Genomic DNA, 26,431 nt, shown 5'->3' with positions numbered 1-26,431 from the left:
TGACGTCATCACAGGTGACTCTTGAATAGGTGCTTCTGCATTCTTGTGTTTTAAACCTCTCCGTTTTAATTCTAAAACGATACTGACAGAGCCCACATAAACAAAATAAGTTTCCTGTAATTTCTAAGATACTTTTTAGTTGCAGTTGGACACAAGAATCTTTATTTATTTTTATGTGGTGCTGAGGACTGAACCCAGGGCCTGGCACGGGCTAGGTGAGCGCTCTACCGCTGAGCCACAAACCCAGCCCCAGTTTCCTGTAATTTTTTAATACTGTAAAATTTGAGACCCCAAAAGTTGAGAACTGATGAACTAATTCAAACAGTTAAAGAGTGTCAGGCTGGTGGTCGTGCATCACACTGAGTTTGAATCCCATCAGCACTTTCTACCAGAGGGTGGGGAGGCAGGCTTACCGTTCCATCAGGTGGCCTGACAAACCTTAAAACCTTTCTAATTTTTTTTTTGTAGTTGTTAAAGGGACAGAATGCCGCAGTTTATTTTGATGTGGTGCTGAGGATGGAACCCAGTGCCTGACACATGCCAGGCAAGTGCTCTGCCACTGAGCCCCAGCCCCAGCCTTAAAATCTCCACAAACATTTGATGAACTGGATCCTCCGGGAGAAAGATGCTCCTCACTTTTGAACCCGGGGAGCAAAGGTAGCCAGGAAAAACCAACCCAGCTCCAGCACCCGCAAACACAACTGTGTCAGGCTCTGTGCCAAGCGCTCCCTGTGGGCAAAGCACAAGTGGGAGTTCTCCTTCGGGGTGGTGGCAGGTTATTCGTAAAATTCAAAGAGAAATGAGAAAACTGGAACTTGCCAGAGGCTGGGCAGGAGAGGTACAGGTGCTAGGAGGGGTTCGCCGTGAATGACGCCCCTATGCCCCTTCCCTCCTGGGAAACCCCAGCCCTGTCCTGGCTCCCGGTTCCAACAGCTTTGAGCCTTCAGGGGGTGGGGGCTGCTGGGTCCGCTGCAGCCATAATCTGCAATCTCGCCTCCCCAGGGCGGAGAGAACGGTCTGTCGTGCGAGAGCCCCAGCCCGGGGCGTTAGAGCGCCTTGGGCCTTCGGTTACCCGGGGACACGGCTCGGTCACTAAGGGAACTGAACACAATCCTGAAGCTGGCGCTGTGGAAACAGCAGCCAAGAATGGCTGGAGGGAGACTTCAGAGGTTCAAGATAAAAAGCCAGCCCCGAGAGGCCGCGGCACACTGCTCGGGCAGCCGGGACCTGCGCGGAGCCCTGCTGCAGGGCGGGGAGGTGCGAGCGGCTCCCGACCACCGCAGGCCGGGACCGAGGTTCTCCCCGGTAACGCTGCACACGCGGGAAAACTTGAATGTTGCAACCAAGAGTTGCCGCCGACACGAAGGGGTGGCCCAGGGGCATTCCGAATGGACGAGAAGGCGGGGACGGGGAATCCTAACAGCCCCAAGGTGCCACGGCGACTGACACGGACGCGCGCTCCAACCCCAAGCACAGGCGTCTGACTGGCGCGCGCCAAGCGACGCGAGCTCCAGCGGGGCCACCAGGCGCGCGTCCGCGCCTGCGCAATAAGTTCACATCTCTAGATTCTCCACCAGGTGCGCTCGCGCTTCCGGCCGGTCTCCCAGCACTGCCTTCCCGGGGCGGAAACTCCAGGATCAGCGCATGCGCCTTCCAGATCTCTTGCTGGGTCCCGAGAGTAGGCCCACGGCTTCAGGTGATCCCGCCCCTCCCTTGCAGCGCGGGACCAATGGCGTGGCTGTGGGCGGGGATTTGGAGAAGGCGGTCCGCCCATGCGCCGGGCGAGCCGTGTATCGATTGGTTGGCGCTGCGAGCGCAGGTGCGCGCTTCCTATTGGGTGTGGGCGGAGCGCGAGCGGCCGAGGCTGCTTGGAGGCGGCAGGTGAGCGCGCGCACGAGCCGCGGCTCTGGCCTGCTCGGGTTCGCGCGCGCGGGCGCGCTGAGGAGAAGACTCAGAGCGAGGCTGCGGAGCCTCTGGCCTCTGCTCCGCCCTCTCCTCCTCCGCCGCGGCTGCCGCCGCCCCCGAGGCACGGAGGGAGGGAGCCGCGTCCCCGCCCGCCGCGTCGCCAGTCCGACCCTCGGTCCCGCCGAGTGAGCAGCTCGCCGAGCCGAGCTGAGCGCGGCCCGCCCCAGGCGCGGCCGCCCCCTCTGCAGGTGCCTGTGACCGGGCGCCGCGCCGCAGCCGCGCTCCGAGCCCGCCGGCCGCGCACTCGCTGCCCGCGCTCCTGAGTGGCGGCCGGCCCGAGGAGGCCTCCGCGGCCGCGCCTCAGCATGAACCGCGGCCACCGGCACGGGGCGGGCAGCGGCTGCCTGGGCACCATGGAGGTGAAGAGCAAGGTGCGCGGGGCCGGGCCGGCGGGCGGGGGGCTGCGGGGCTGCTGCGGACCCGGGGGGCTGCGGGGCTGCTGCGGACCCGGGGGGCTGCGGGGCCGGGGGCTGAGCCGCCGAAGCGGGACCTCTGCTCCGCGGCAGTGGGAGCCGGGGGCTGGGGGCGCCGTGGCCGCTCCCGACCCCGGCGGGCGCCTCATCTCTTCCCTGAGCCTGGTTCTCGTTTTCAGGGTGGGGGTGAGGGCCAGGTGTACCCGAGCATGGGGAGCGTTTGAATGCAAGGTGCAGCAAAAGGTTTGGGGGAATCCTCCCTGCTGGGCACGGGTACAAGGCTTTTGGGAAACCAAACTGTCACATAATGTCCCCCTTTCCGTGGCTCTGGGGTGCATCGAGTAATGAAAGGGGATCCCGGTGAACTAAACAACCCTTTTAAAGTTAGATCTGCTTCCTCCTGTGGCTTTTTCTAGTTCTCACATTGGTATGCATTTAATCTATGAAATTAGCACTATCACCTTACCTTGGAGTGGCACTCTGCACTCGAGTCGCTGCTCTTTTCATTCCACCTTGCTGCCTTTTCACATTAAGTGCTTTCACCCTTGACCACCGGTATGCCAATCTGCTGATAATTACTTTGGTATCCACCGAATTCCTAAATCTCAAGGCTCGGTGAGCAGAGTAGTCCATGGGGATTAGTTAGGGAATGCTTTCCGATGGAGGTTTTCAGCTGGAATTTGAAGGTGATCAGCAGACACTGAACTTTTTCAGCAAGCTTTTCATGAGTTGAAGAGCCAAAAGAAGCCTAGATCATGTAGTCTGTTCCCAGAGAAGTACGAGTTGAGAAGATGGGATCAGAAAGGTTTTGACTAGCCCAGGCTCTGCTTTGTGATAAAGCCTTCCACTTAAAGTCTTTTTACCAAATAACTTTTATAGACACTATTGAACACAAGTCAGAGGGCACTGGCTGGATCCTGAGAATATGTAAGACAGAATTGGGAGCTGGCCTGGTGGCACATGCCTGTAATTCCAGCAACTAGGGAGTTGGAGCCCAGCCTCAGCAATTTAGTGAGACCCTATCTCAAAATAAAAAGGCTGGGGATGTAGTGCAATGGTGGAGAACCCACTGGGTTCAATCTCTGGTACTGGAAAAAAAGTCGAGAAGCACAGACCATGTAAAGAGGAGATGTAGAATCATATCAAATACAAAAATAAGGAAGCGTCACTGATGGTAAGGGCACCGGGGAGAATGCAGAATCCAGAGTGTGTGTATTCACTCATCTGTTTATTTTGTGGTACTGGGGATTGAACCAGGGTTGCTTTACCCCATCCCTTTTTGTTTTTTATTTTGAGAGGGGTCTTGCTGGCCTGGAATTTGTTGTGGTCCTTCCTCAGGAAGCTTCAACTTCCCTGAGTAGCCAAGGTTACAGGTGTGTGCCATGTGCCCTGCTCCAGGAGTGACTGGGGTAAGGAGAGTGTCCAGGCTCCTGTGGGTGGAGTGGTGTCATTGTCTAGGTTTGATAAACAAAGTTCTCTAAGTTTCTATAACTCCGAATCACATCAAGAAAATCTACATTTGTTTCTAAATGTTATTTGTGATTTTAGTTCATGTCTATCAGGGTCTAGTTTGAGAAATAGAAGCTTAATCATAACAATTTAAATAAAGAATATGCTCTTGTCACTGTTCTCCTTGGGACACAGCATAGCTTGAACAAAAGGTTAAGGTGACTTAATATATAAAGCTTGTCCTCCAGCACTGTCTGGCAGTCTTGATTCCTTGCCCAGCAGTTGAATCTTCTTGAGGCATTTCTGTTATAAATCTAGTTTGGGTTTGTGAGAGTTGAGGTAAGGAGAGAAAAACACTTGTGGGATTGCATAATCCTGAAAGGCAGTTTATGGTCCTAATCTTGGTAGAAAGTCCTTAAATTTTTATCATAGGAAAGAATGAGTAAGGATTCTAGGTGTACTGATAGTACACTCTAACAGGAAATTATCTCTAGTAGTAGGAAGCCTTGAGCACCAGGAGACTGGAGCTTCAGGCACTTCTCCTTTGTCTTCTGTTGGTTGATTTGTGGAACTTTCTTACACTTAGTCCAAACTACATGGTATAAATTTGACCTGCCGTACTGCACTTCTAGTGAACCATGTCTTTAAAAAAAATTTTTAAAGACATTTAAATACATAAAATTTTGTACTGGAGATCAAATCTAGGGCACTTTACTACTGAACTACAACCCCAGCCCTTTTTGTTTTTTATTTTGAGATAGGGTGTCGCTAAGTTGCAGTCACTGGCCCCCAACTTGTGATCCTCCTGCTTCAGCCTCCGGAATAGATGGGATTACAGGCCTGGGCCGTTGTGTCAGACTCCACATCTCAAATAGAAACAAAGCAACCTGAAAACATTGGCTGAATGAAATGTGGTCCCATTGTTCTGGCTGTTGATAAATAGACACACTAGAGAGACTGATACCTTGTGTGTGTGTGTGTGTGTGTGTGTTATTTTTAAATATACCTTATGTTTTAAATTGTGTGTATGGGAGGGTGTAACTGAAAATTGAACCCAGGACACTACCACTGAGCCATATCCCCAGCCCTTTTTATTTATTTTTTAAAATTTGTTCTAATTAATTACACATGACAGTAGAATGCACTTTTGACACATTGTTCACAAATGGAGTACAACTCCTTCCTCTGGCTGAACATGGTGCAGAGTCCCAACTCCTGTGTAATTACATATGTATACAGGGTAATAATGTGTCCCCAGCCTTTTTTCTATTAGAGACAGAGTCTCCGAGTTGCTTAGGGCCTTGCTAAGTTTCTGAGGCTGGCCTGGAACTTGGAATCCTCCTGCCTCAGGCTTCCAAGTTGCTGGGATTACAGGCGTGCCACTGTGCCTGGCTTAAATGTATTTATTGTATTTTTAATGGATTGGAGGAAACATTTGTCAGCTTCACCATTTAAAAAATATTTGACAAGATTTCCTTTTTTTCAGTGCTAAGGATGGAACCCTGGGCCTCATGCATGCTAGGCAAATGCTCTCTCTGTCACTGAGCCAGATGGCAACCCCAGCCCACTCTCTTATGCTACTTTAGTGATACCACAGCTTTTTACAAAACTGATCTTGACAGGGTTGTAGGTAAACTAGGTAAAATGCAGATCCACATTTTAGGACCTATTTTTCTTTTGCATAGAAAACAGTAGTGTCAACTGAGGTTTTTGTTTTTGTTATCTTTTGCTCAGGTTAAGAAAAAGTACAGATAATAAAAATAATGGATAATGTAAATATACCCCCAGTTAAATTTGTGATACACGCTACCATGTGACCTCTTTAGTGAGTGATTTATCTTCCTAATTGTTCCTGTAGAGTTGGGGAAAGTTCTAAATAATCATGGTGATGTCTTTAATAACCTTGGAGCAGGGCTGGGGATATCAGTCAGTGGTAGAGTATTCACTTAACATGCTTAAGACCCTGGCTTTGATCCTCAGTGCCGTAACATTTCCTAATTATTATTCGTGGTTTATTATTCACTGGGTTTGCATTCCTGGACTGTACCAGCAGATTTATTTCTATAGTACTGTTTTTTTCTCATGTAGTAAAAAGTTCTCTCAATCCTCTTGTTTTGTGGCAAGAGACACATCCATTTCTTTTTTTCCCTTTTCTGCCAGCATTTGTAAAAGGACACATCTATTGTGAAGCCATACAGTTTTACATTGTCCTTGTCATAGTAGTTAACTTAGAGAAAAAAATGTTGACCAAAGAATTTCATCCAAAAACTTTTGCAAAGGCAAGAAGCATTGAAGTGTTAAGTTATTAGGTGTTACTCCCCTTCACACATCAGCAAAGGGGCCAGCCTGCGGATGAGTCAGAAAGCACTAGACTCTACTGTGATACCAGAATCTAGAAAATGGAGGAGAAACCATGGATTGATAACATCAGGAGACTAACTGATAGGAAGGGTGTTCCCTCACTTTATTTACCTTGAAATGTGAAGGTGTGACTGAGCTTTCTGAAAGCTTTAGGTGTGAGTCACCTTATTTTCTTGACAAATGTTAGTGTTTGTGTTCCAGGAATGTATTTTGGAAACAGTTTTAATTATTAGAGGTAAGAGGTAGTAAGTTTTTATTTTAATTTAGTTTAAAACCAGTGAGTGGTATGGCTGTAAGCAAGACAGACGGACGTTTTAGATAGAGCAAAAACAATGGGTCCAGGTAGCTTTGGGCCTTTTGGGAAATGAACTGACATATTTGTAAACTGTTCACAATGTCACGATGGGGACTTTCTCTGTGGTGCTTGTGGTGTCCCAGTGGTGTATCAGTATTTTCTGGTAATAATGGGTGGTTGAAAGACTGGGTGGCAAACATGGGTTTTAAAAGCACGTGCTCTACCACTGAGCTCTACCCGCGGCTAAAACCTCTACTTGGGACTTACCAAGGTTTTTGTTTGTGTTTTTTGGGCGAGGTGCTGGGCATGGACCCCAGAGCTTCGGAAATGCTAGGCAGGTGCTCCGCTGAGCCCTACCCCTAGCCACTTAACTGAGCCCTTATTATGTCTGTAAGAGGGTGATTCAAGTTAGGTAGCATATCCCAAGCTTAAGTGACTGGGACACTCTTCAAGGAAGGCTGATGAGCCTTTCTTAGTTTTCCCTACTTGAGGAAATGCCATGCGGATCCCGCATTAAGTTCCAGGTGCCGTTGGTGGACTGGGTGAAGCCAGTCCGAAGTCTTGACTAAGAACACTGCAGTGAATTGGCCTCGGGAGGGCAGAGGTGTCGGGAGGCAGACTTGAAAATGACAACAGGAAGATGAGGGGAGACACTGATGGAGGTGTCTTCCTTCTTATCTGTGTTCCCTCAGTGCCTCCCTGCAGTAATTATCCCTTTTGCCCACTAATTAGGGAGCTTCTAAAGCAGGCCCAAGCCTTGCAGTCCCCGGGGTCCAGCACCTGCTAAGCACGTAAACACTTCTTGCACTAATTGGCCAGTGGTAGGGTGTGCATTTGATGTATTAATCAAGCCTGTTTCTACCTTAACACAGGGAAGGTTCTTATCCCTGTACTTCTTACTTGGGGCAGTGCTGAGCTCCAGCCGGGGCCTCGCACAATGGGCAGGCACACCACCTGGGCAGGCACACCAGCGCGGAGCACGGCCGCCGCCTGCCTGTTCCTCACGTGGTGCCCCCACTTGCATCAGACCTTCCTGTCAAAAAGCTCAAAGTCCTTTTTATATATTTTGCTATTGATTCTTGCCACATCCCATGAGATGGTAGTTCCTTTTACGGGAAAAGAAACTCAGATGCTTTCTACTAGTGGTCGGAATAAAGGCTGAGCATGTCTCCGTCCTCCGCGGCCGGGCAGAGTGAGGAGAGCACTGCTGTGGGTCTGGACTCCAGGCAGGCTCTGGGCTGAGCCACTGCAGGGCAGTGCCCAGGGAGGCCTGGGCACCGTGGAGCGGGCGAGGCCTGCGTCTCTGAGAGTGCCCTTCAGAGACCAGCAGTGGGGCATAGTCTTGTGCCATTCTTCTGTTTTGGAATCTGATAATGAGGCTGCTGACGAGGGACCATCTTCTTTATTAAGGGGAACACTACTGTGCTTGTGTGCTTCTGGGCTGTGTGTTTTCAAACTGGGTCCCTCTGTTACTTTTTTTTTTCCCTAAAATCACTATGTTGTGTTTGTAGTTTGGAGCTGAGTTTCGTCGGTTTTCACTGGAAAGATCAAAACCTGGAAAATTTGAGGAGTTTTATGGCCTCCTGCAGCATGTTCATAAGATACCCAATGTGGACGTGCTGGTGGGCTACGCCGACATCCACGGGGACTTGCTGCCCATCAATAACGACGACAACTATCACAAGGCCGTGTCCACAGCCAACCCGCTGCTTAGGATCTTCATACAAAAGAAAGGTAAGTATCATTGTTTAGAAAAATTCTTAGAAATAGAAGTAGTGTATTTCCCCCATTTGATTGGATACACAGACTTGCTACAAACTTACTGAATAAAGATTCTATGTAAAACCTTTTTTTTTTTTTTTTTTTTTTTTTGGTACCAGGCATTGAACTTGGGAGCGATTAACTACCGAGCCACATCCCCAACCCTTTTTAAAATTTTATTTAGAGACAGGGTCTCACTAAGTTGCGGATGCTGGCTTTGCACTGTGATCCTTCTCAGCCGCTGGGATCACAGGTGCTCACCACCATGCCGGCCTGTGTGGATCTCTTTACCATGTTAATGGACAAGTAGGTCGAAACGTGTGATGTTGTTGGTTTAATTAGTATTTTTACACTTAGACATTGAGTGTACTTTTGAAAATTTGTTTTTAATTGTTTTTATTTTAACTTCTTAGGCTTTTTTAAAAATAGAAACTAGAAATTTATGAAATCTTCACCTTCTTTTTTTGTAATATTTATTTTTTAGTTCTAGTTGGACACAATACCTTTATCTTGTTTACTTATTTTTATGTGGTGCTGAGGGTCAAACCCAGGGCCTCACACTTGCTAGGCAAGCGCTCTACGGCTGAGCCCCAGCCCCGCCCCATCTCAGCTTCTTGACTGGATTGCTGTCCATGTGGAAAGACGGTGACGAGAGCTTGGCAGTTGGGTGGTGACCCACTGTAAGTGCTCTGTCACCCACTTCGTCTTCCAGCTCTCCGTGTCGTTACAGGGTGGAGGTAATTGTGTGGGCTGCTGGAGCTGGAACCCAAGGCGCTGTATCCTGAGGTCTCTGAGTTGCGAAGAGTCTTGCCCAGGTTGGCCTCATGCTTGTGGTCTTCCTGCCTTAGCCCCCAAGTGGCTGGGATTGCAGGATTGGGCCCCATAGTCAGCTGAATAGGAAATCTTGTGGGTGACTGCAGATCACTTAGTTCAGAGCAGCGCCCTGGCTTACAGTAGGCACCCAGGAAATGTCTTCTTTCTTTTCCTTTTTAGGATGCTTGTCACAGAAATAGTATAAAACTAGTTAATTGTCTGGAAAATGAGGTAGCAAGTCATGGATTCAGAGATGTGTAAGCGCAGTCTCGTAAAAGAACATTTGCTGTGACTGTCTGGCAGGCATTTTCAAATGTTTTTGGAGTCCCAAAATTTTTCGAACTTTATAGCCTCCTACGTGTGTGTGTGTGTGTGTGTGTGTGTTTGCACACAAAGTGGGCAGGGTAGGCATCATGGTGTGTGCCATTTCTGTTTAGTAAGAAGTCTGAGGTTTTTAAGAAGCCAGCATGACAGCGTGGAGCCCAGGGTTGGGATAATGGAGCCTTTAGAACATAAAGGTTGGTAAACCAACCCAGAAAGTGGTTTGAGAAAAGGGTGGTGATCACCCTGAAGGGAAAACTTTGTTTATTTGGACCACTCCGCTTTGAGATCCCACTGATAGTGTATCTTTGCTTTTCTGGGTTTGGAGAAACTAAAATCAACAACAAATAAACCTCCAAGGATAACTTCTGTCCCTGTCACTTGACTTACTGACAGAATCTTTCAGAATCTCCTGAGGCAGATATCAGAGCTGTTAAGCTGGGGTGTGGTGTGGCCAGGGCCTGGCCTTGGGAAGATGGTTCTGGCTGCTCAGGATGGGCCAGGAGGGTAGTAGCCTTGGGACAGAGAGCCAGGAGCAGGTGTTAGACAGCAGACCCACCGAGAAGCTGCCCAGGAGGGGGAGAGGCGCGGAAAGCCCTGGACAAAGGTACGCCGCGAAGTGGCTGAGTCAGGGTGTCACACCGGCTGGCGCAGAGAAGGCTGCGTCTGGCTGCTGGGGCCGAGTCGAAAACCAGCGGAGGGTGAAGGAGAGATTGATTTAGGAAAGAAAATTTGGTCCTAGGACAAATAATTTATCAGGCTGATGGGTCGAACATGCCGTCCAGAAGACTGGGGCCAGGATGAGGATCTGGAGCCTGCTGGACTTGAAGGTCGCCGACACGGGGCAGGTGAGCGTGGGCGAGTAAGTGGCCGGCCTGTGCAGTGAAGACCAGGCTAGAACCCTGGAAGGCGAGACCAGGATGCTGGAGGACGACAGCGCGTCCAGGAGTGACGAGGACAAAGCAGTTGAAGGGAACTGGTCATCTTAGGCAAATTAACTTGGGTCATTTTGGTTGAATAATGATCTTCTCTTATTAGCAGTTAAAATTTTTATTAAAAATTTAGTTGCTGCTTATTCAAATGTAGAATGATTTTTTAAACTACAGCTATCAGACAAAATTTTGCTGGATCATCCCCTTTGTTAGGGAAAGATTATCAGAGTCAGGTTTTGAACACGTCACATGTTTTACTCCTAGAAGGTTAACACTTTCATGCCCATGGAGTCCTATCATCTTTTAAAGTTATCATGCCAGGTGTGGTGGCCTCTAATCCCAGTGGCTCTGGAGGCTGAGATAGGAGGATCATGAGTTCAAAGCCAGCCTCAGCAATTTAGCAAGGCCCTAAGCAACTCAGTGAGGCCCTGTCTCTAAGTAAAATATAAGAAAAGGCTGGGGATGTGGCTCAGTGGCTAAGTGCCTGGGCTCAGCCCGGGCTGCCTGCCTTCTGTCCGTCCCTGGTGCAGTTGATGGCCCTGTGCTGGGCTTGCTTCTGCCTGGCTGCCCTGCTGAGCTCAGCCAGCTTTGTTCGGGTCTCTTTTGACCACCCTCCTACCTCTCCCGCTTTCCCTGTGAAGACCTGAAGCGCGTCTTTGAGCGTGCTAGCTTGTGTTTTCTGTCTTGTTTACCAACACGTCCCAGCATCTGAATTGGTGACAGACTTACACTGTGCAGTGTGATTCATGTCCGTGCTTTTTTTCTTTTAAACAAAGATAAACAGATGGTTAAGTAGAAGGCTGATTTTATGAAAACCTTAATGAACAGTGAATTCAGGAAACTAATAGAAAAGGTGACATTAAGTACAGTTACATTTGACTGCTTAATTACAGCACATTCTGTTTCCTTAGCTGTTGATATTCCAATTAAGGATCAATTGAGCAGCAGTTGTACTTGATGTGGTACCAAGGGAGGTTTTTTAAAATGATTATTTGTGTGTGTGTGTGTGTGTGTGTGTGTGTTGCTGGGGATTGAACCCAGGGCCTTGTATATGCGAGGCAGGCACTCTACCAACTGAGCTATATCCCCAGCCGAAATGTGATTTTTTTTAAAAAAAGAAATTCCAAAACCATTTAGATTTTGAAACCATGTCATCTTTTAAAATTTGATACTCTACTAAAAAATGTGTCTTTGAAGTGAAAGCTAGTAATCGAATGTGTAAAATACTTTATAGACCCAATGCAAGATAGCATTGTTGCATATTTTGAAGTTTTATGTTTTATAACAATTTATTTAAAGAAAAAACACTCCATTTCGTGGGCTGTTATCACAGAAACAAAAATAAAACAAAAAACATATCTTAAAAGTTATTTTCACAAAGAAGATTCTCAACTTTCGACAAGCACCCCTGTTGGAGCATTAGAGTTCATCCTGATGTATTTGGGAGAGGAGAAGGACAAAATAGTTTTCTCTCTCATTTTTTATGCTACAACTATGCACTGAACAGTTTTAGGAAAACATTCTTTTAAAAATACCCCCCCGTTTTTTTTGTTTTTTTTTTTTTTTTAAGACAAAACCCAGGTCATTTCTGTAGGTTGGGATACAGCCAGGAAAATGGGTTTTTTCAGTTTCCCAGTTGTGATCAGCCAAGTTGGACCCAGTAACTTGTCAGAGCACCCCCAGCCCTGCCTCATCGAGCCAGAACATCTGCACCCAGACTTTTTGCCGCATCACTGTCTGTTTTTACATATCCAACAAGAGTGCTCACATCTTGGATTGTTCAGGAGTTTGTTAGAAATGCCAGCAGAGCCTTGCTTTTAACTTGGTCCCACTTAGGACCTGTCCTCACAAGGATGTGCCCTTTGTGGCCTGAACACCTGTATCTAGGTCTAGGCCATGACATCATCTGAGCCCTTGATCTTGCACCGGACATTCTTTTGTAGATGTATATTATGGTCTCTTTTTAATGGATCAGGGTTTAATTTTATAACAACCCAAGGGATATAAATATTATTTATTTATTTTATGGAACTGGAAATTGAACCCAGGGGCTTACTGAGCTATATCCCCAACCTTTTTTTTTTTTTTTTTTTGTGGGGGACAGGGTCTCCCTAAGTTGCCCAGGCTGGCCTTGAACTTGGGATCCTCCTGCCTCAGCCTCCTGTGGGGCTGAGATCACAGATACTTGCCACCGTCCCTGATGAGGGCTATACATTTTTTTTTTTTTTTAAAAGAGAGAGTGAGAGGAGAGAGAGAGAGAGAGAGAGAATTTTTCAATATTTATTTAGTTAGTTAGTTCTCGGCGGACACAACATCTTTGTTGGTATGTGGTGCTGAGGATCGAACCCGGGCCGCACGCATGGCAGGCGAGCGCGCTACCGCTTGAGCCGCATCCCCAGCCCATTTTTTTTTTTTTTTTTTTTAAAGTTTAATTTCTTTTTTTTTTTTACAGGGAAGTCTTTTTTTTTTTTGGGAGAGAATGAGAGAGGAGAGAGAGAGAGTTTTTAATATTTATTTTTTTAGTTCTGGGTGGACACAACATCTTTGTTGGTATGTGGTGCTGAGGATCGAACCGGGGCCGCACGCATGCCAGGCGAGCGCGCTACCGCTGGGCCACATCCCCAGCCCGAGGGCTATACATTTTAATAGTGAATTACAAAATATAGTTTCACAAAAGGTATGACCCCAGAAATGAAGAGATTGTAGAGTCACGTCTGAGCATGTGACATCAGTTCCTCGTGACAGAAACCTGGGTGTCACCTTGAGCACATGCCTGTTTTCCACTCGGACACTGTGACTGTTAACACTGTGCTTCCCGTCCTCACCGCCTCTGCTGCAGCCACAGCAGAGGCTTGTGGACAGACCAGATGAGATTACCATCACTCCCCTGGAAATCCTTGGCTTCCTCCCTTGGCCTGAGGCAAAGTCCACAAAGGTCAACACTTTGCTGGAGGCCCTGCCTGTGGCTGCCCCAGCCCCCTGGGGTGGGGTCTGGACTCCTCATTCTCCCCCTCCCCTACCTAGACTGCCCTTCACCTGCCTGCCCTGGCTCTTCTCTGCTGCATCCTGTGCCCGGAATGTTCTTTCCTTCTCCCTGATTAGCTCCTGGGTACTTTTCCAGTCTCAGCAGAAACCTGGATTTCCTGAAGAAATATCTTCTTAGCACCAAACCAGGCCCCTGCCCTCAGCACCTGTGTGTGTGTGTGTGTGTGTGTTGAGAGAGAGGTGCTGGGAATTGAACCCAATCACCCTGTCACTGAGCCATATCCCCAGCCCCCCCCCCCCCCCCGCCCCGCTTTTTTTTTAAAGAAATTTTGAGACAGGTCTCAGGAGGTTGGCGAGGCTGCCTAGAACCTCCTGAGGGTGGGGATGACTCGTAGGTGCCTAGCTGCGCCTTTGTGATGCTGCAGTTATTTGACATTTGTATACAGTAAGCACCCTGAAAACAGGTGCCATGCTCTGCCCCACAGAGCACGATGCCTGGCATATAAGTGTTTACTGAATATTTTCTATACTGGGAAATGGAGGGATCTGTAAATGTTGAATATTGCTTGAAGTGTTGTTCGGTCTTTTCAAGGTTGCCAGATGTATTTATTTAACCATTTGCGTTAGAGCAGTTGTAAACTAAGGACTGCGGCTGTATTCTGTACTTATTAAGTTTCCCTGCTCCTTCTATGTCCTGCCTATGGCTGCTTTTGCAAGGGACCGCAGTACCTAAGACAGGTCTCTCTGACCCTCGATGGGAACGACTGTCAGACCCCTGGATGAGAACGTTTTAAACAGTGATTTTATTTCCTGTCTCCCTCTTAATTTCCAGTGGGTACCTCTTGGCTTTCTTGACACCTTGCTGCCCATGGTCACTGAGTGGCTGGCTGGTCTGACCCTGTGGGCCAGTGGGGTTCATGCAGAGCTGTTTCTTGTTTTCACATTTGCTATTTGTTCACGACAAGAGTTTATTTCTTGTTTCTACGCCTCTGCTCATAGTGGCCCTTACTTCCTCTGGCTCAGGTGACCAGGCTTTGCAGAACCAATGCGAAGGAGTAAGAGCTGGGGGGGGGGGCTGTCGTTCTCCCCTGTAGTCAGGCTCAGGGACTGGCCTGGTGAGCATGGCCACGTCCACTGGCTGCTCAGGCCTTCCAGGTGGGTCCTGGTTCCTTGTAGGTGGCAGGGATTGCTGGCTCGGTGACGCTGGCTGGTAGCTCTGCTCTGTGGGCCTGTGTCCTGCCTGTGGTGGGATCTGGCTGTATACAGTGGAGGCTCGCTGTGCATCAGGTGCGCAGACTCCAGCCTTGCCCCGAGTTGAGTGCTCCCATGTGCACACGTAGAAAGTCGCTGGGTTCCTGGTGGACATTCACCTTTACACTTTACACTAACACCCTGCACCCTGGCTTTCTGCCAAAATATTTCTTTCCCAGTGGCTGGAAACTGATTAGCTAGATGGGAGAACAAAGGTGCCTTTGTGCTGGAGCATATTGCTTTTGAGAATTTAGCAGAGAGCATTCAAATGGAGTCTGGATGCGATGCCAAATTATGCAGATTTGGAGGTTTTTTGGTCAGGTTTCCCATGAGCGGGTTTGTGGGCAGCTTGGCTTTGTTCTCAGTTTGTACTCTGGAATTTCCCTTATAAATGTTGTGTAGGCTTTCATTATTGGCTGTTTTAAAATTTAAAGTGTGTGTGTGTGTTTGAGAAAACACACTCAGTAGAAGATAATGTTAATAGTCTTGGCCAAAATTTGCAGAGAAGCAAGCCTCGTGTATCAGCGGATTTGTTTCCAACACCAAATTGTCAGTAACTTTCGGTTTCTGTAAGAACACAGTGTAAATACCTTAGAACCAAGAGAGTCCCGGTGGGGGGGTGCCACAAGTGGGGGCCCTAGTCTTACACATTCACCTCAAAGTAGGTTTGGAAGAGTTCATGTGGCATTTCTTTCTGTGTAATAGAAAGTGAGAGTGAGAACGGGACAGAGCAGGACACTGGGTGGTGAAGGCAGTGCCTGTTGCTTCCTGGAGACCAGAATTTCAGACTAGTTCTTTCTGGGGATCAGGGGACCTTCTGCCTTCCTCCCCCGCCGTTCTGGGGATTGAACCCAGGGTGCTTTATTCCTGAGCCACGTCCCTATTTTATTTTATTTCTATTTATGAGGCAGGGTCTCGTGAGTTGAACTTGGGATCCTTCTGCCACAGCCTCTGAGTGCACCACGCGCTGCACCAAGACAGTCTCCTCATTCCAGTTAGTTTGAAGATAGGGCTTCAACTTTTGTTCTCGTTGTTAACTTTGTTTCTTTTTTCGCTCCTGACCCTCTGATGTTTTGCTGGTAGACCGTCTCCCTTCAGTGGCAGAGTTGAACAATGTCTGGGTCAGGGGCCCTGCTTTCCCTTAGTTTAGGTCAGAGATTACAAATTGATGACTTTAGGAATAACCTCAAACCCCAGGTCTGTAATTCGGTGCAAACAGGTATTTTCTTATTCGAGTGTTAATGTTTTAAAACGGGGAGATTTCGCCTGGAAACAAGGCTTTGTGGCGTGCAGAAAGCCTGCCCGGGGCTGTGGCGCAGCTGTGCCATCTCGGCAGAAGCTCTCGGGTTTGCCAGAGCCTTGGCTCCTTGTCTGTCACTGTGACACGGGTGCCAGCGCACTTGTCTTTCACACACTGAAGAAAAGTTAAAAATCTTACCCTCGGCCTCATTTTTTTTTTCTTTTTCAACCAGTAGTTGAACCCAGGGCACTGAACACTGAGCCTCATCCCCAGTCTCCCACGGTTAAAAAATTTTTTTTAAAATTTTGAAACGGTGTCTTGCTAAGTTGCTGAGGCTGGCTTTGAACTTGCCAACTCCTGAGCTGCTGGGATTATAGGCTGTGCCACCGCTCCTGTCTATATCTCTGCCTCTTTGGGAAAATGAAAGATTAGGAACCCGTAGGTGGTGCCAGCACTCGGAGGCTGAGGCAGGAGGAATGCAAGTTCAAAGCCAGCCTTAGCAAAAAGCGAGGTGCTAAGCGCTCAGTGAGACCCTGTCTCTACATAAAATACAAAATAGGGCTGCGGATGCGGCTCAGTGGGCCGGTGCCCCAAGTTCAATCCCTGGTACCCCCCCCAAAAGAAAAGAAAAAAAAAACCTATACAAAACCAAGGGAGAGAGTCAATTGCAGATCAAAATCCCAAAGTATTTGCTACATGCCAGCTTCGTTTAATCACACTATCTGCCCTGTTTCTAACCACTTGATTTGTTCTTGTTTCCATATCTGATTGGTGCACTGTAGTTGTACGTGGTGGGATTTGTCGTCACAGGTTTGCACATGCGCACGTAAGACGGTCCCTTAGGCCTGTGTGCCCCCGTGTCTGCAGGATCCCTCCCCTCTTCCTTCCATCCCTGTCCTCTGTTGATCTCCCTTCAGTTTCCCCTGGCCCTCCCCTGCGCCACCTGCCCCTCCCCTTCGCCACCTTTCTTCTCCTCTTTCCTCTGTAGCTTCCACCTGGGAGGGAAAGCATCCGACCCTTGACCTTCTGAGTTTGGGTCATTTTGCTTAACATAATGTTCCCAAGTTCCATCCATTTTCCTGCAAATGCCACAAGTTCATTTTCTTGGGGGCTGAATCGAACTCCAGGGCGTAAGTGCCACGCTTTCTTTATCCATTCATCCACTGAGGACCTGAGCTGACCCTGGTGGGGCTGTTGCGAGTTGTGCAGCTGTGAGCGTGGGCGTGTGTGTCCCCAAAGTGAGAGGACTGCAGTTCTTCAGGTTCAAGACTGAGGAGTGGAGCAGCCGAGCCCTGTGGTGGCTCCGGGCCTGGTCTCTAGGCGCCTCTGGGCTCCTCCCCATGGTGGCTGTGCTAGTTCACAGTCCCCCCAACAGTGTGCGAGGGCTCCTCTTCCCCCAGAGCCTCTCCAGCACTGATTATTGGATTTTGCTTGGAATTGATTTACTTGGGAATCAAGGATCCCTCTTGTGTCCTTGAGTGGAATATAAGCATGCAAATTGGAAGTCTTTTAAACAAATGAAGGAAAAACATATTTAAAGTAGCTGGTTTAAAATGATGTGTAAAGAATGCATGTGTTGCCCGGCAGAGCAGCCTCTGCCTGTGTTTCCGGAGGCAGGAAGATTGCCTGAGACCACCTGGACGACACAGTGAGACCCATCTTAAAAACAAACAAACAAACAAACAAAAAGACCTATTAGAACTTTGTTTGCCACAGTCACTGCTGCGTGTCAAGCTGAGCTAGACCTCGGGTGACTTTGTGATGTGAGAGCGAGAGGCCCCCTAGTGGCTGTTCTGGGGTGTGGCCCATCGCACTGTGGTGTCCTGACTAGAATGATGTGATGTTTAGTTTATGTACCAAGTACATTCGAGTTGTCCTCCCTGTACAGCTTGAACTGCGGCAAAGGGTCATTTCTACAGTGTTTCTGTAACTATTTTATTTTATTTTTAAACAGAAGAAGCAGACTACAGTGCCTTCGGTACAGACACGCTGATAAAGAAGAAGAACGTTTTGACCAATGTGTTACGTCCTGACAACCACAGAAAAAAGCCACACATAGTCATCAGTATGCCCCAGGACTTCAGGCCCGTGTCTTCCATCATAGACGTGGACATTCTCCCGGAGACCCACCGTCGGGTTCGTCTGTACAAGTACGGCACCGAGAAGCCCCTGGGGTTCTACATCCGGGACGGTTCAAGTGTCCGGGTCACGCCACACGGGCTGGAGAAGGTCCCTGGGATCTTCATCTCCAGGCTCGTCCCAGGGGGTCTGGCTCAAAGCACAGGACTGCTGGCTGTCAATGACGAGGTCTTAGAGGTCAACGGCATCGAGGTCTCAGGGAAGAGTCTTGACCAAGTGACTGACATGATGATCGCCAACAGCCGCAACCTCATCATCACGGTGAGACCAGCGAACCAGAGGAACAACGTGGTCAGGAACAGTCGGACTTCCGGCAGCTCCGGCCAGTCCACCGATAACAGCCTTGTGGGCTACCCACAGCAGATGGAACCAAGCTTGGAGCCAGAGGACGAGGACAGCGATGAAGACGACATCGTCATTGAGGACAACGGCGTGCCGCAGCAGATTCCCAAGGCCGTCCCCGAGGCCGAGAGCCTGGAATCCTTAACACAGATAGAACTCAGTTTTGAGTCCGGGCAGAACGGTTTTATTCCTTCCCACGACGTGAGCTTAGCACCCGTAGCAAGTGGCACAAACACGGAATTCGACACCCGAGCTCCAGACCAGAAACTCCTGGAGGAAGATGGGACCATCATAACCTTGTGAAGTCGTAGCTGGGGTTTTCTGGGGACTGGGGCCTGGCTAGGACTGGAGCATGTACCTGGGAAGCAGGCGAGGGGTGGGCATGGAAGAGGGCTGCGGCCTTGACCTGGGGTTAAAGTGGGCAGTGCTGCTGAGATGAACCCGGGACTCCAAGCTGGATCTAAGTCTAAAACAAGGGGCCTTGGCTTGTGAAATCACGTGCTGTTGTGTTTTTCTCTGGAGAACTGGATGTTGGCGCCCATTCCCAGACCTGTGTGAGGCTCTGGGTCATTTCTGTTTGAAGTGGCTGCATGTTGAACCTGCTGTGAGAGCCCCGTCGGTGTTCCCTGTATGTTCTTAAATTTGATGTGCGGAGGGCTGGTGGCTTCCTTTGTACACTGGGGACCTCAGTCCTTCTGTTCCCGATATTGTGTTTTGATTTTTTCCAGTGTTGTTCCTCTGTTGTTAATTTAACCACTTGTTTTCTCAAATGTATCTTTACCCCGATTCCTGAGAAGCCGGTCGCCATTTCCAGGAGTTGCTTCCCAGATTGCACAGCAAGGAGCTCCGTCCCCAGTCCTGAGGCTGTGACGGCTGCTCACCTAGGAGCTGTCCCCCAGCCGGGCCTCTTTCCAGGCCCCACTGGAGTCGCTCCCTCCGTCGTGGGTGTGCTCTGGTGGCTTTCCACGTCCTCCCTGGTACGGTCACCCTGGATTAAAAAGGTCTTCACACACAGGACAAACGTGCACTTTCATACAGAAAACAGTGGGGTTTTCCTTGGGGGTTTCTAGGAAACTGTCTTCACTTTATGAGATGCTCGTCCGCAGCAGGTCGGGCTCCTGGCTATTTATTACTTCCCACCCCTCCCCTAGGACAGGGTGCAAGCTGCTGCTTTCAGCCCTGGCTGGCCCCCTGGGTCTCATGCAGACGCGAGCCCCAGGCTCGAGGGGTTATTTATTGATCAACCTTGGTAGGGCTAGTGTGGACACCCTGTGACAACGGTGTGCTGTTAAAACCATGAAGATCCCCGTGACTCCGTGTTGAAGGACGCTCTCAATTCATGGTGGAGCATATGAAGAAGCCAAGTCCTGAGGAAGTGCAGCCACTGGACTCAGGACAGCACTGTGCCGTTCACATCACCACTAGGCATGTCACCGGAAACCGCCAGCTGCCCCCTTGGCAGCGGCATTCCTGCACTCTTGAGCGGCAAGAGGTCGGTAGACGCAGAAGGTTCCATTCCTGTTTGACAGAAGGTGGTTGGTGCGAGGGTCCAACATTAAGTAAGAACACTTTACATGCTACCTCTCCCCCCTCTCCCTCTGCCTCCCTCCCCCTCCCCCTGACCCCTCCCTCCCCCTCCCCCCTCCCCCTGCCCCCTCCCTCTCCCTCTGCCTCCCTCCGTCTCTCCACCCCTCTTTTTTTTTTTTAACAAAGTTTTAACATTAGAACTTTTCTCTTGGGGAAAAAATACTTCAGGGCTTGACTTTTGTACAAATTTTAACTGTAAAATACAGATTTATTATGTATCTGTTCATGAAAATGGAGATCAAGGCTGCTAATGCTTTTTATTCTAACTATCCCATTAAGGAGATACGTCAATGGTGTTTTCAACTCAATCTCTGTCTTTTAAATTATTGGCGGAATAATTGATTACTAGACAGATTGTAAAACCAATAGATTGGTTATACAATAAAATATCAACTCTTGGTAGGTAGTCTGAATCGATTATTTCAAGTGCACCTTATTAACACAAATATCAGTGGGTCCAGTGTGAGATCTTACAGTACTAAATGTCAAGCCTAACTGTGAATTCTGTTGTGTATCTTAAGTAAGTTTATGATAATGTTCTCAAGCTGTCAACAAAATATATGTACTTTTGTGAACTATGAATTTTCTAATTAAATTTTACATGATATAACATGATTTTTACATGAATAATACTTTGTTTAAACTATCAAATGTCAGTATTTTACTACAATTTTATTATAAAATGTACATTATCACTAAATGAACTTTGATTTTAAAAAATCAAATTAGCTTTAGTTGTATATTATTTTTTACAAATAAAGATAGACTTGCAAAAAGGCTACTTTCTTGTTTGAAATTATATGAGATCATCCAACAGGTACATGCTGAACACCCACCCTAGGAGCTGGTGGAGGGGACACTGCGTCATGGCAAGGTCCCTGCTTCCCTACGGTGACCACTGAGAGGTGAACACCTGGCTTGTCTGCACTTACTGCACCTGAGTGTGGGTACCTGTGTGGGCTGACGGAAGGGGACATTTAAAATAGCTAATTCTGATAGCATAAAAGACGACACACGGTGTCCCCAGCATTGGCACCAGCATTCTTCCTGATTGTTGGAGCCAGGAGTCCAGGAGAGTGCGTCTCCTGACATTAGGATTCACCACCTCTGTAATCTGCCCCTATGCATCGAATTGAGTTCATACTGGGAAATCGAAAAGGCCTGAGGTAAAACAACATTCCTAAGCCAGTTTTTGTTTTGTTTTCTCAGTACGGAAGCTCAAACCTAGAGCCTCACGTGTGCTAGACCAGTGCTCTACCATTCACCTGCACTTCAGCACTGTGTGTGTGTGTGTGAGAACCCAGGGCCTTGTGCATGCGAGGAAAGCCCTCTACCAACTGAGCTGTATCCCCAGCCCATCCAGCACCTTTTAAAGTTTTTATTCTAAGGCAAGTTCTCAAAATAAGTTGCAGGTTCTGGCCTTGAAGTTGAGATCCTCCTGCTTCAGCCTCCCGAGTAAGTGGGATTAGGAGTGTGCACCCCACGTTTCTTCAACTGTTTCTGAGTCCGTCACCCTGCAGTTGGCCGATGGACCTTCCCGCCAGCCCTTTCCTAACCAGGTCAGAGGGTAACCCTGATCCCCCAACCTGGGTAAGTTGGTTGTGTGCATAGAACCCTCACCTCATTGAGGGGGGCCAGTCAACACCAGTTACTTGATTCTGGGTTCCGGGGTCCACTAAACAATGGTGAGGGGCTGAAACATTCCTTCGACCCCCCAAAATGGAGCTGGTGCTTGGCTGGTGGCCCCGCCTCAGCTGGCTGAGAGGCTCACGTTCAGGGTGAAGCCTCGAGTGTCTCGGTGACGGAGAGTCAGCTTCTCAGGAAGCTGGGGACATCCTTGCTCTCAGGACAGTCCTTGCTGTTGTCCTGGGACAGCATGTCACCAAGTGATGGAGGCTGTCTCCGGCGAGGCAAAACCCAGTTGTGCCTCCTGGAGCTCCACCACTGAGTGGCTGTCAGAAGACATTTTGGAAACCAAGTTCAGTCTTTGGTGTCGGGAGGGAAGGTGCAGTCTGGTGCCTCCCGGGGGCTATGTGCAGGGACTGTGAGACTTAGCACTTCAGAGTCCACGGTAAGAGTCTACCAGCTTCCCCCCGAAACTAAGTCTGATGTGGGCAGACTCCCACCCACAGGATGGAACCCAGGGGTTCACCTCCAGCCTTTTTTAGTTCATTTTGAGACAGGGTCTGGCTAAGCTATTTAGGGCCTCACTAAATTGCTGAGGCTGGCCTTGAATTTGGAATCCTCCTGTCTCAGCCTCGCCAAGATTCTGGGATTACAGGTGTGCACCAATGCACCTGACATGGGTAAAGAATATTTTAAAAGCCCATGTGTTGGCAGATATGGTGGCACACGCCTGTACTGTCAGCGACTCAGGAGGCTGAGGCAGGAGGATCACAAGTTCCAGGCTAGTCTCAGCAATTTATCGAAGCCCTAAACAGCCAGACCCCGTCTCTAAATAAAAAGTAAAAAGGGCTGGGGATGCAGCTCAATGGTTAAATCCCTGGTACCAAAACAAAACCAGAAAAAGCTATGATTTTTTATTTTTGTCTATCGTTTATACTGTCCTATAAAATGGAATTAAAGCTGTTTAAGAATGATTATAATCTAAACTGGGACACTTGAGAATGGATGTGTCTGCTATTAATTATGCAGGACCACAGCCCACAGAGATGACCGGGTAGATGGCAACCATAGCATCACGGCTTCCAGATGTTTTAAAAACTGAGGACGTAGTAGGGATGCATTAACGCACACAGCTGTGCGTGGTGCAGACACTCGGGACCACACCTGACTACATACGACTGAAGTTTCACGAAACAAAATGGTGATGCCGACAGTCCCTCTGATTCCTTTCCTTCCTTCCTTCTTGGTGCTGGGAGTGGAACCCAGGGCCTCTCTCAGGCGAGGCAGCTCCTGTTTCCGTCTTTAGAGTGTGTCTTGTGACATCCTCAAACAGTGTCACACGCGCTGTCTGAGGAACACTGGGAGCACGTCAATGTCTGCTGTGGGAAGGTGCCGTTTTGAGAAGAGCGCTGCATCATGTACTCGCTCACTTGCTTTTATTCTTTATTTTGTAAATTTTGGAACAATCTCAAACCTAGAACAGAGCTGCGTGGAAGGCTCGGGTCACCCTTCGCCCAGCCGACCCCCCGCGGGCTCAGCCCTCCCGGCCTTTGCTGTTTTCTTTTTCCTGAGCCATTTGAGGATGAGTTGCGGAGAGCAAGCCCCTCGCCCACTTTGGACCTGGGCATCTGTTCTGAAGACCAAGGACGTTCTCTTATGCATTCCCTTATACAACCATATTTCAGTTACGAATTCAAAATGTTGAACATTGTTACAATATTATCAGGAAACACACACACACACACACACACACACACACACACTCTAGAATCTCACCCAGCGGGGTGTGGTGGTGCAGACCTGTGATCTCAGCTACTCGGGAGGCTGAGGCAGGAGGATGGCAAGTTTGAGGTCAGCCTCAGCAACTTACAAGAGCCCAACTTACAAGAGTCTCAAAATTTTAAAGAATTAAAATGATGAGGGATGTAGCTCAGGGGTGAAGTACACGGGTTCAATCCCCACCAAATCTCACCATTGTCCCAATGATGTGCTTGTCAGAACCTCCCGCCCCCATCTAGGACTCCAGACTCAGGCGCTGCATTTGGTGACCTGGTCTCTCTCGGTTCCGTTCATCTGGAACGGTTCCTCGGCTTTGTGTTGTGTTTCATAATATCGACATTTTTGAAGAGTAAATACAAACTGTTTTGTAGAGGGCTCCTCCGCCGGGGTTCACTGGTTTTCTCATAATTATATTCGAGCAAAGTGTTTCCGTTATGAAGACCACACAAGTGACCTTATAGCCGCACTGGGCCGTGTCGGGAGCCTCACGTCTGTTTGATTTAGTGCTGATTTTTGGGGGGATACTGAGAATTGAACCCAAGGACACTTTGCCACCGACCTACATCCCCAGTCCTTTTCATTTATTTACGTAGAAGGAGGGTTTCGCTGTGTTACTTAGGACCCAAGTTGCCGAGACTGGCCTTGAGCTTGCCGTCCTCCTGCCTCAGCCTCCCTGGAATGACAGGTGTGCGCCACCATGTAAGAGGAGAACTGTTCTCACACACACACACACACACACACACACACACACTGGGGAACAGAGCGGGGCGTCTGACCACTGGGCTACACCTTCAGCCCCCCCCTTTTTTTTTTAAAGAGAGAGAGAGAGAGAGAGAGAATTTTTAATATTTATTTATTTTTTAGTTCTCGGCAGACACAACATCTTTGTTGGTATGTGGTGCTGAGGATCGAACCCGGGCCGCCACGCACGCCAGGCGAGCACGCTACCGCTTGAGCCACATCCCCAGCCCCTTCAGCCCCTTTTATGTCACCTGGAGACCGGGTCTTGCAAAACTGCCCAGGCTGGCCTGGAACTTGGGATCCTCCTGCCTCAGCCTCCAGTTGCTGGGCTGTGCATCCTGCCATGAATTCGCTCGGTGACAACCAGCGCCCGTGTGGGGATTGTGCAGGGGTCCCGTGCCTGAGGATCGGACCACCCCAGGTGACTCTGCACTCAGATCACCGCCCGCTGTGGCTCCCAGGCTGGGTTTTCCTTGTCCTGCTTCACCTGCGGAAGGACCAGCTCCCGGGCCACTGATCCTAGCCCAGCCCCCGAGGCCCAGCCTGTGTTCCTGCCCATCTCCTGCAGGTGAGGCTGGGATGCCCAGGGCTCTGCGTGGTGGACAGCAGGGAGAGGTCCTGCCTCCTCGGCCGGGGAGAAGTTGTGCTGGGGCTTCCCCGGGCAGCCGTGGCCTCTGTGGACAGCGTCCCCCCACGGGCACGGGGCGGGTGGGCTGCGGGGACACCTGGGACCGGCCCGGGAGCCCGGAGCAGGAACTCAGGAGCAGTGACCCAGGAGGGGACTGTCACCAGCATTCACTGCCTTCCTGGCACCCCCTGCGAGGCTGTAAACCCGGGGAGACCACCACCCCAACACACCACCTCTCCCCTGATTTACTTTATTGATTTTGGGGTACCAGGATTGAACCCAGGGCGCTTTACCACGAGCCCCCTCCCAGCCCTTTTTGTATTGAGAAACAGGGTCTCACTGAGTGACTTAGGGCCTCGCTAACTTGCTGAGGCTGACCTTGAACTCCAGATCCTCCTGCCTCGGCCTCCCAGCCCCTGGGATTACAGGCGAGCGCCATCACACCCAGCTGGCCACCTGATTTCAAACTGGGTCCAAGAACACACACACACACACACACCTGCACGTGCACACTCACGCACAGAGCCAGACCTGACTTGAAAAGTGATCATAAACAAATTGCACCAAAAAATGGCCTTGCACAATGATCCGTTCTCGGTCGCTTGTGGGAGGCAAAGGTGACACCTGTGGTGTGTGGTTGACACCGGAGGGTGCTTTGTGAGTTGGCCTGGTGGCCCTCTCCCCGCCCTCTGCCCCGCCCTGGCTGGTGCTCACAGGGACAGTGCCCAGAGGGGCTGGCAGGTGTCTCCAGCAGCCGGCCCACGGCCAAGCGAGAGGGAGGGAATGAGCAGCGAGGGAGAGGCGCTGGGGAAGCCAACGAGAGAGGACGCAGGGCCCTCCTGAAACGCCACCGTCCCTGCTGTCCTTCCCACGCACTGTGTGGCCCCAGGGGACACAAACCCCCTCGGGCATCACCCAGGGTCCTGAAGGCAGCTTTGACCCTGGCATGTCCAGCACTGCAGAACGTCCGCGGGTTTGCAGGACCGGGGAGGCCCACGCAGGGGGCGAAGCCAGCGACACCCCGGTCACGTCCCCTGCTGCCCTGGACAGGGGTGGGAGGAGCTCCGCGGTAGAGCCCTGGGCCCGGGTTCCCTCCCCAGCTTGCCCCCCCCCCACTTGCACAAAGGCGGGGGGCGGGGGGGGGTCAGGTTATTGGTGGGCAGATGGGAGCCTCGGGCCACCTCCTCTCCGTCTTTCATGTCCTCGTCAGGAGGTGAGCAGTTTTGCCACATGCTCCCGCCGTGAGATCCAAATCCCAGGGCTGATCAATCACGGATGGAACCTCTGAGACTCGGAGCCAAAGAAGACTCTCCTCTGGCCGGCTGATGACCTCCGGGGTTTGCTACAATCCGGGAAAGTTGGGTCAACAGCATGTTTGAAGGTCTCTTCGACTCACCTAATACTCTCCTGCTCCCGCGCTGGGGCCTGAGGTCTGTCCATAGACGCCCCTGTTTACGGGTGAGCTCTGTTGCTAGCTTTGTTTCACTGTGAACGGCACAGACAACTGCACATGGCCATGTTGGTCTTCCTGCGAAGGTTCTGAGCGCTGGACCTTGAGGATCTGAACTTGTGCAGATTCTCAAGTTGATCCGTATCCCTCTAGGGCGTCGTCCTGCGCTCATACTCTGCTTGGTGGCCAGGCTCTTCCCATACCGTGGCCACACTAGCTGGGGTCCCCCTGGGGCTCTCCGGAGCTGGTGTGTGGAAGGCCCTTTTGAAGAGCCCATGTGGTACGTTGGGTTTTGGAGGAGCAGCCCCTAGGGGTGGGTCAGCTGAGCGGCGGCGAGGGTGAAGATGAACTTC

At 49.8% G+C, this 26,431-nt stretch overlaps 1 protein-coding gene across 1 annotated transcript; it reads left to right on the top strand.

Annotated features, from left to right (window-relative positions):
* The first annotated feature begins 2,270 nt into the window (after nucleotides 1-2,270).
* On the top strand, nucleotides 2,271-18,797 carry Pard6b (par-6 family cell polarity regulator beta). Its single transcript, XM_026391008.2, has 3 exons — nucleotides 2,271-2,336; nucleotides 7,995-8,217; nucleotides 17,741-18,797. Exons 1-3 carry the CDS (start codon nucleotides 2,271-2,273, stop codon nucleotides 18,568-18,570), a joined length of 1,119 nt encoding a protein of 372 aa, XP_026246793.2. The 3' UTR covers nucleotides 18,571-18,797.
* The last annotated feature ends 7,634 nt before the right edge of the window (nucleotides 18,798-26,431 follow it).

Source organism: Urocitellus parryii, chromosome 6, assembly GCF_045843805.1.
Source record: "Urocitellus parryii isolate mUroPar1 chromosome 6, mUroPar1.hap1, whole genome shotgun sequence".
Classification (NCBI taxonomy): Eukaryota; Metazoa; Chordata; class Mammalia; order Rodentia; family Sciuridae; genus Urocitellus; species Urocitellus parryii.
This window is presented reverse-complemented; position numbering and strand designations above follow the sequence as displayed.

Coding starts and splice junctions, on each gene's coding strand:
- Pard6b (XM_026391008.2), top strand. CDS start 2,271: ATGAACCGCGGCCACCGGCACGGGGCGGGCAGCGGCTGCCTGGGCACC. Junction 2,337..7,994: donor CCATGGAGGTGAAGAGCAAG/GTGCGCGGGGCC, acceptor TTGTGTTTGTAG/TTTGGAGCTGAGTTTCGTCG. Junction 8,218..17,740: donor GATCTTCATACAAAAGAAAG/GTAAGTATCATT, acceptor ATTTTTAAACAG/AAGAAGCAGACTACAGTGCC.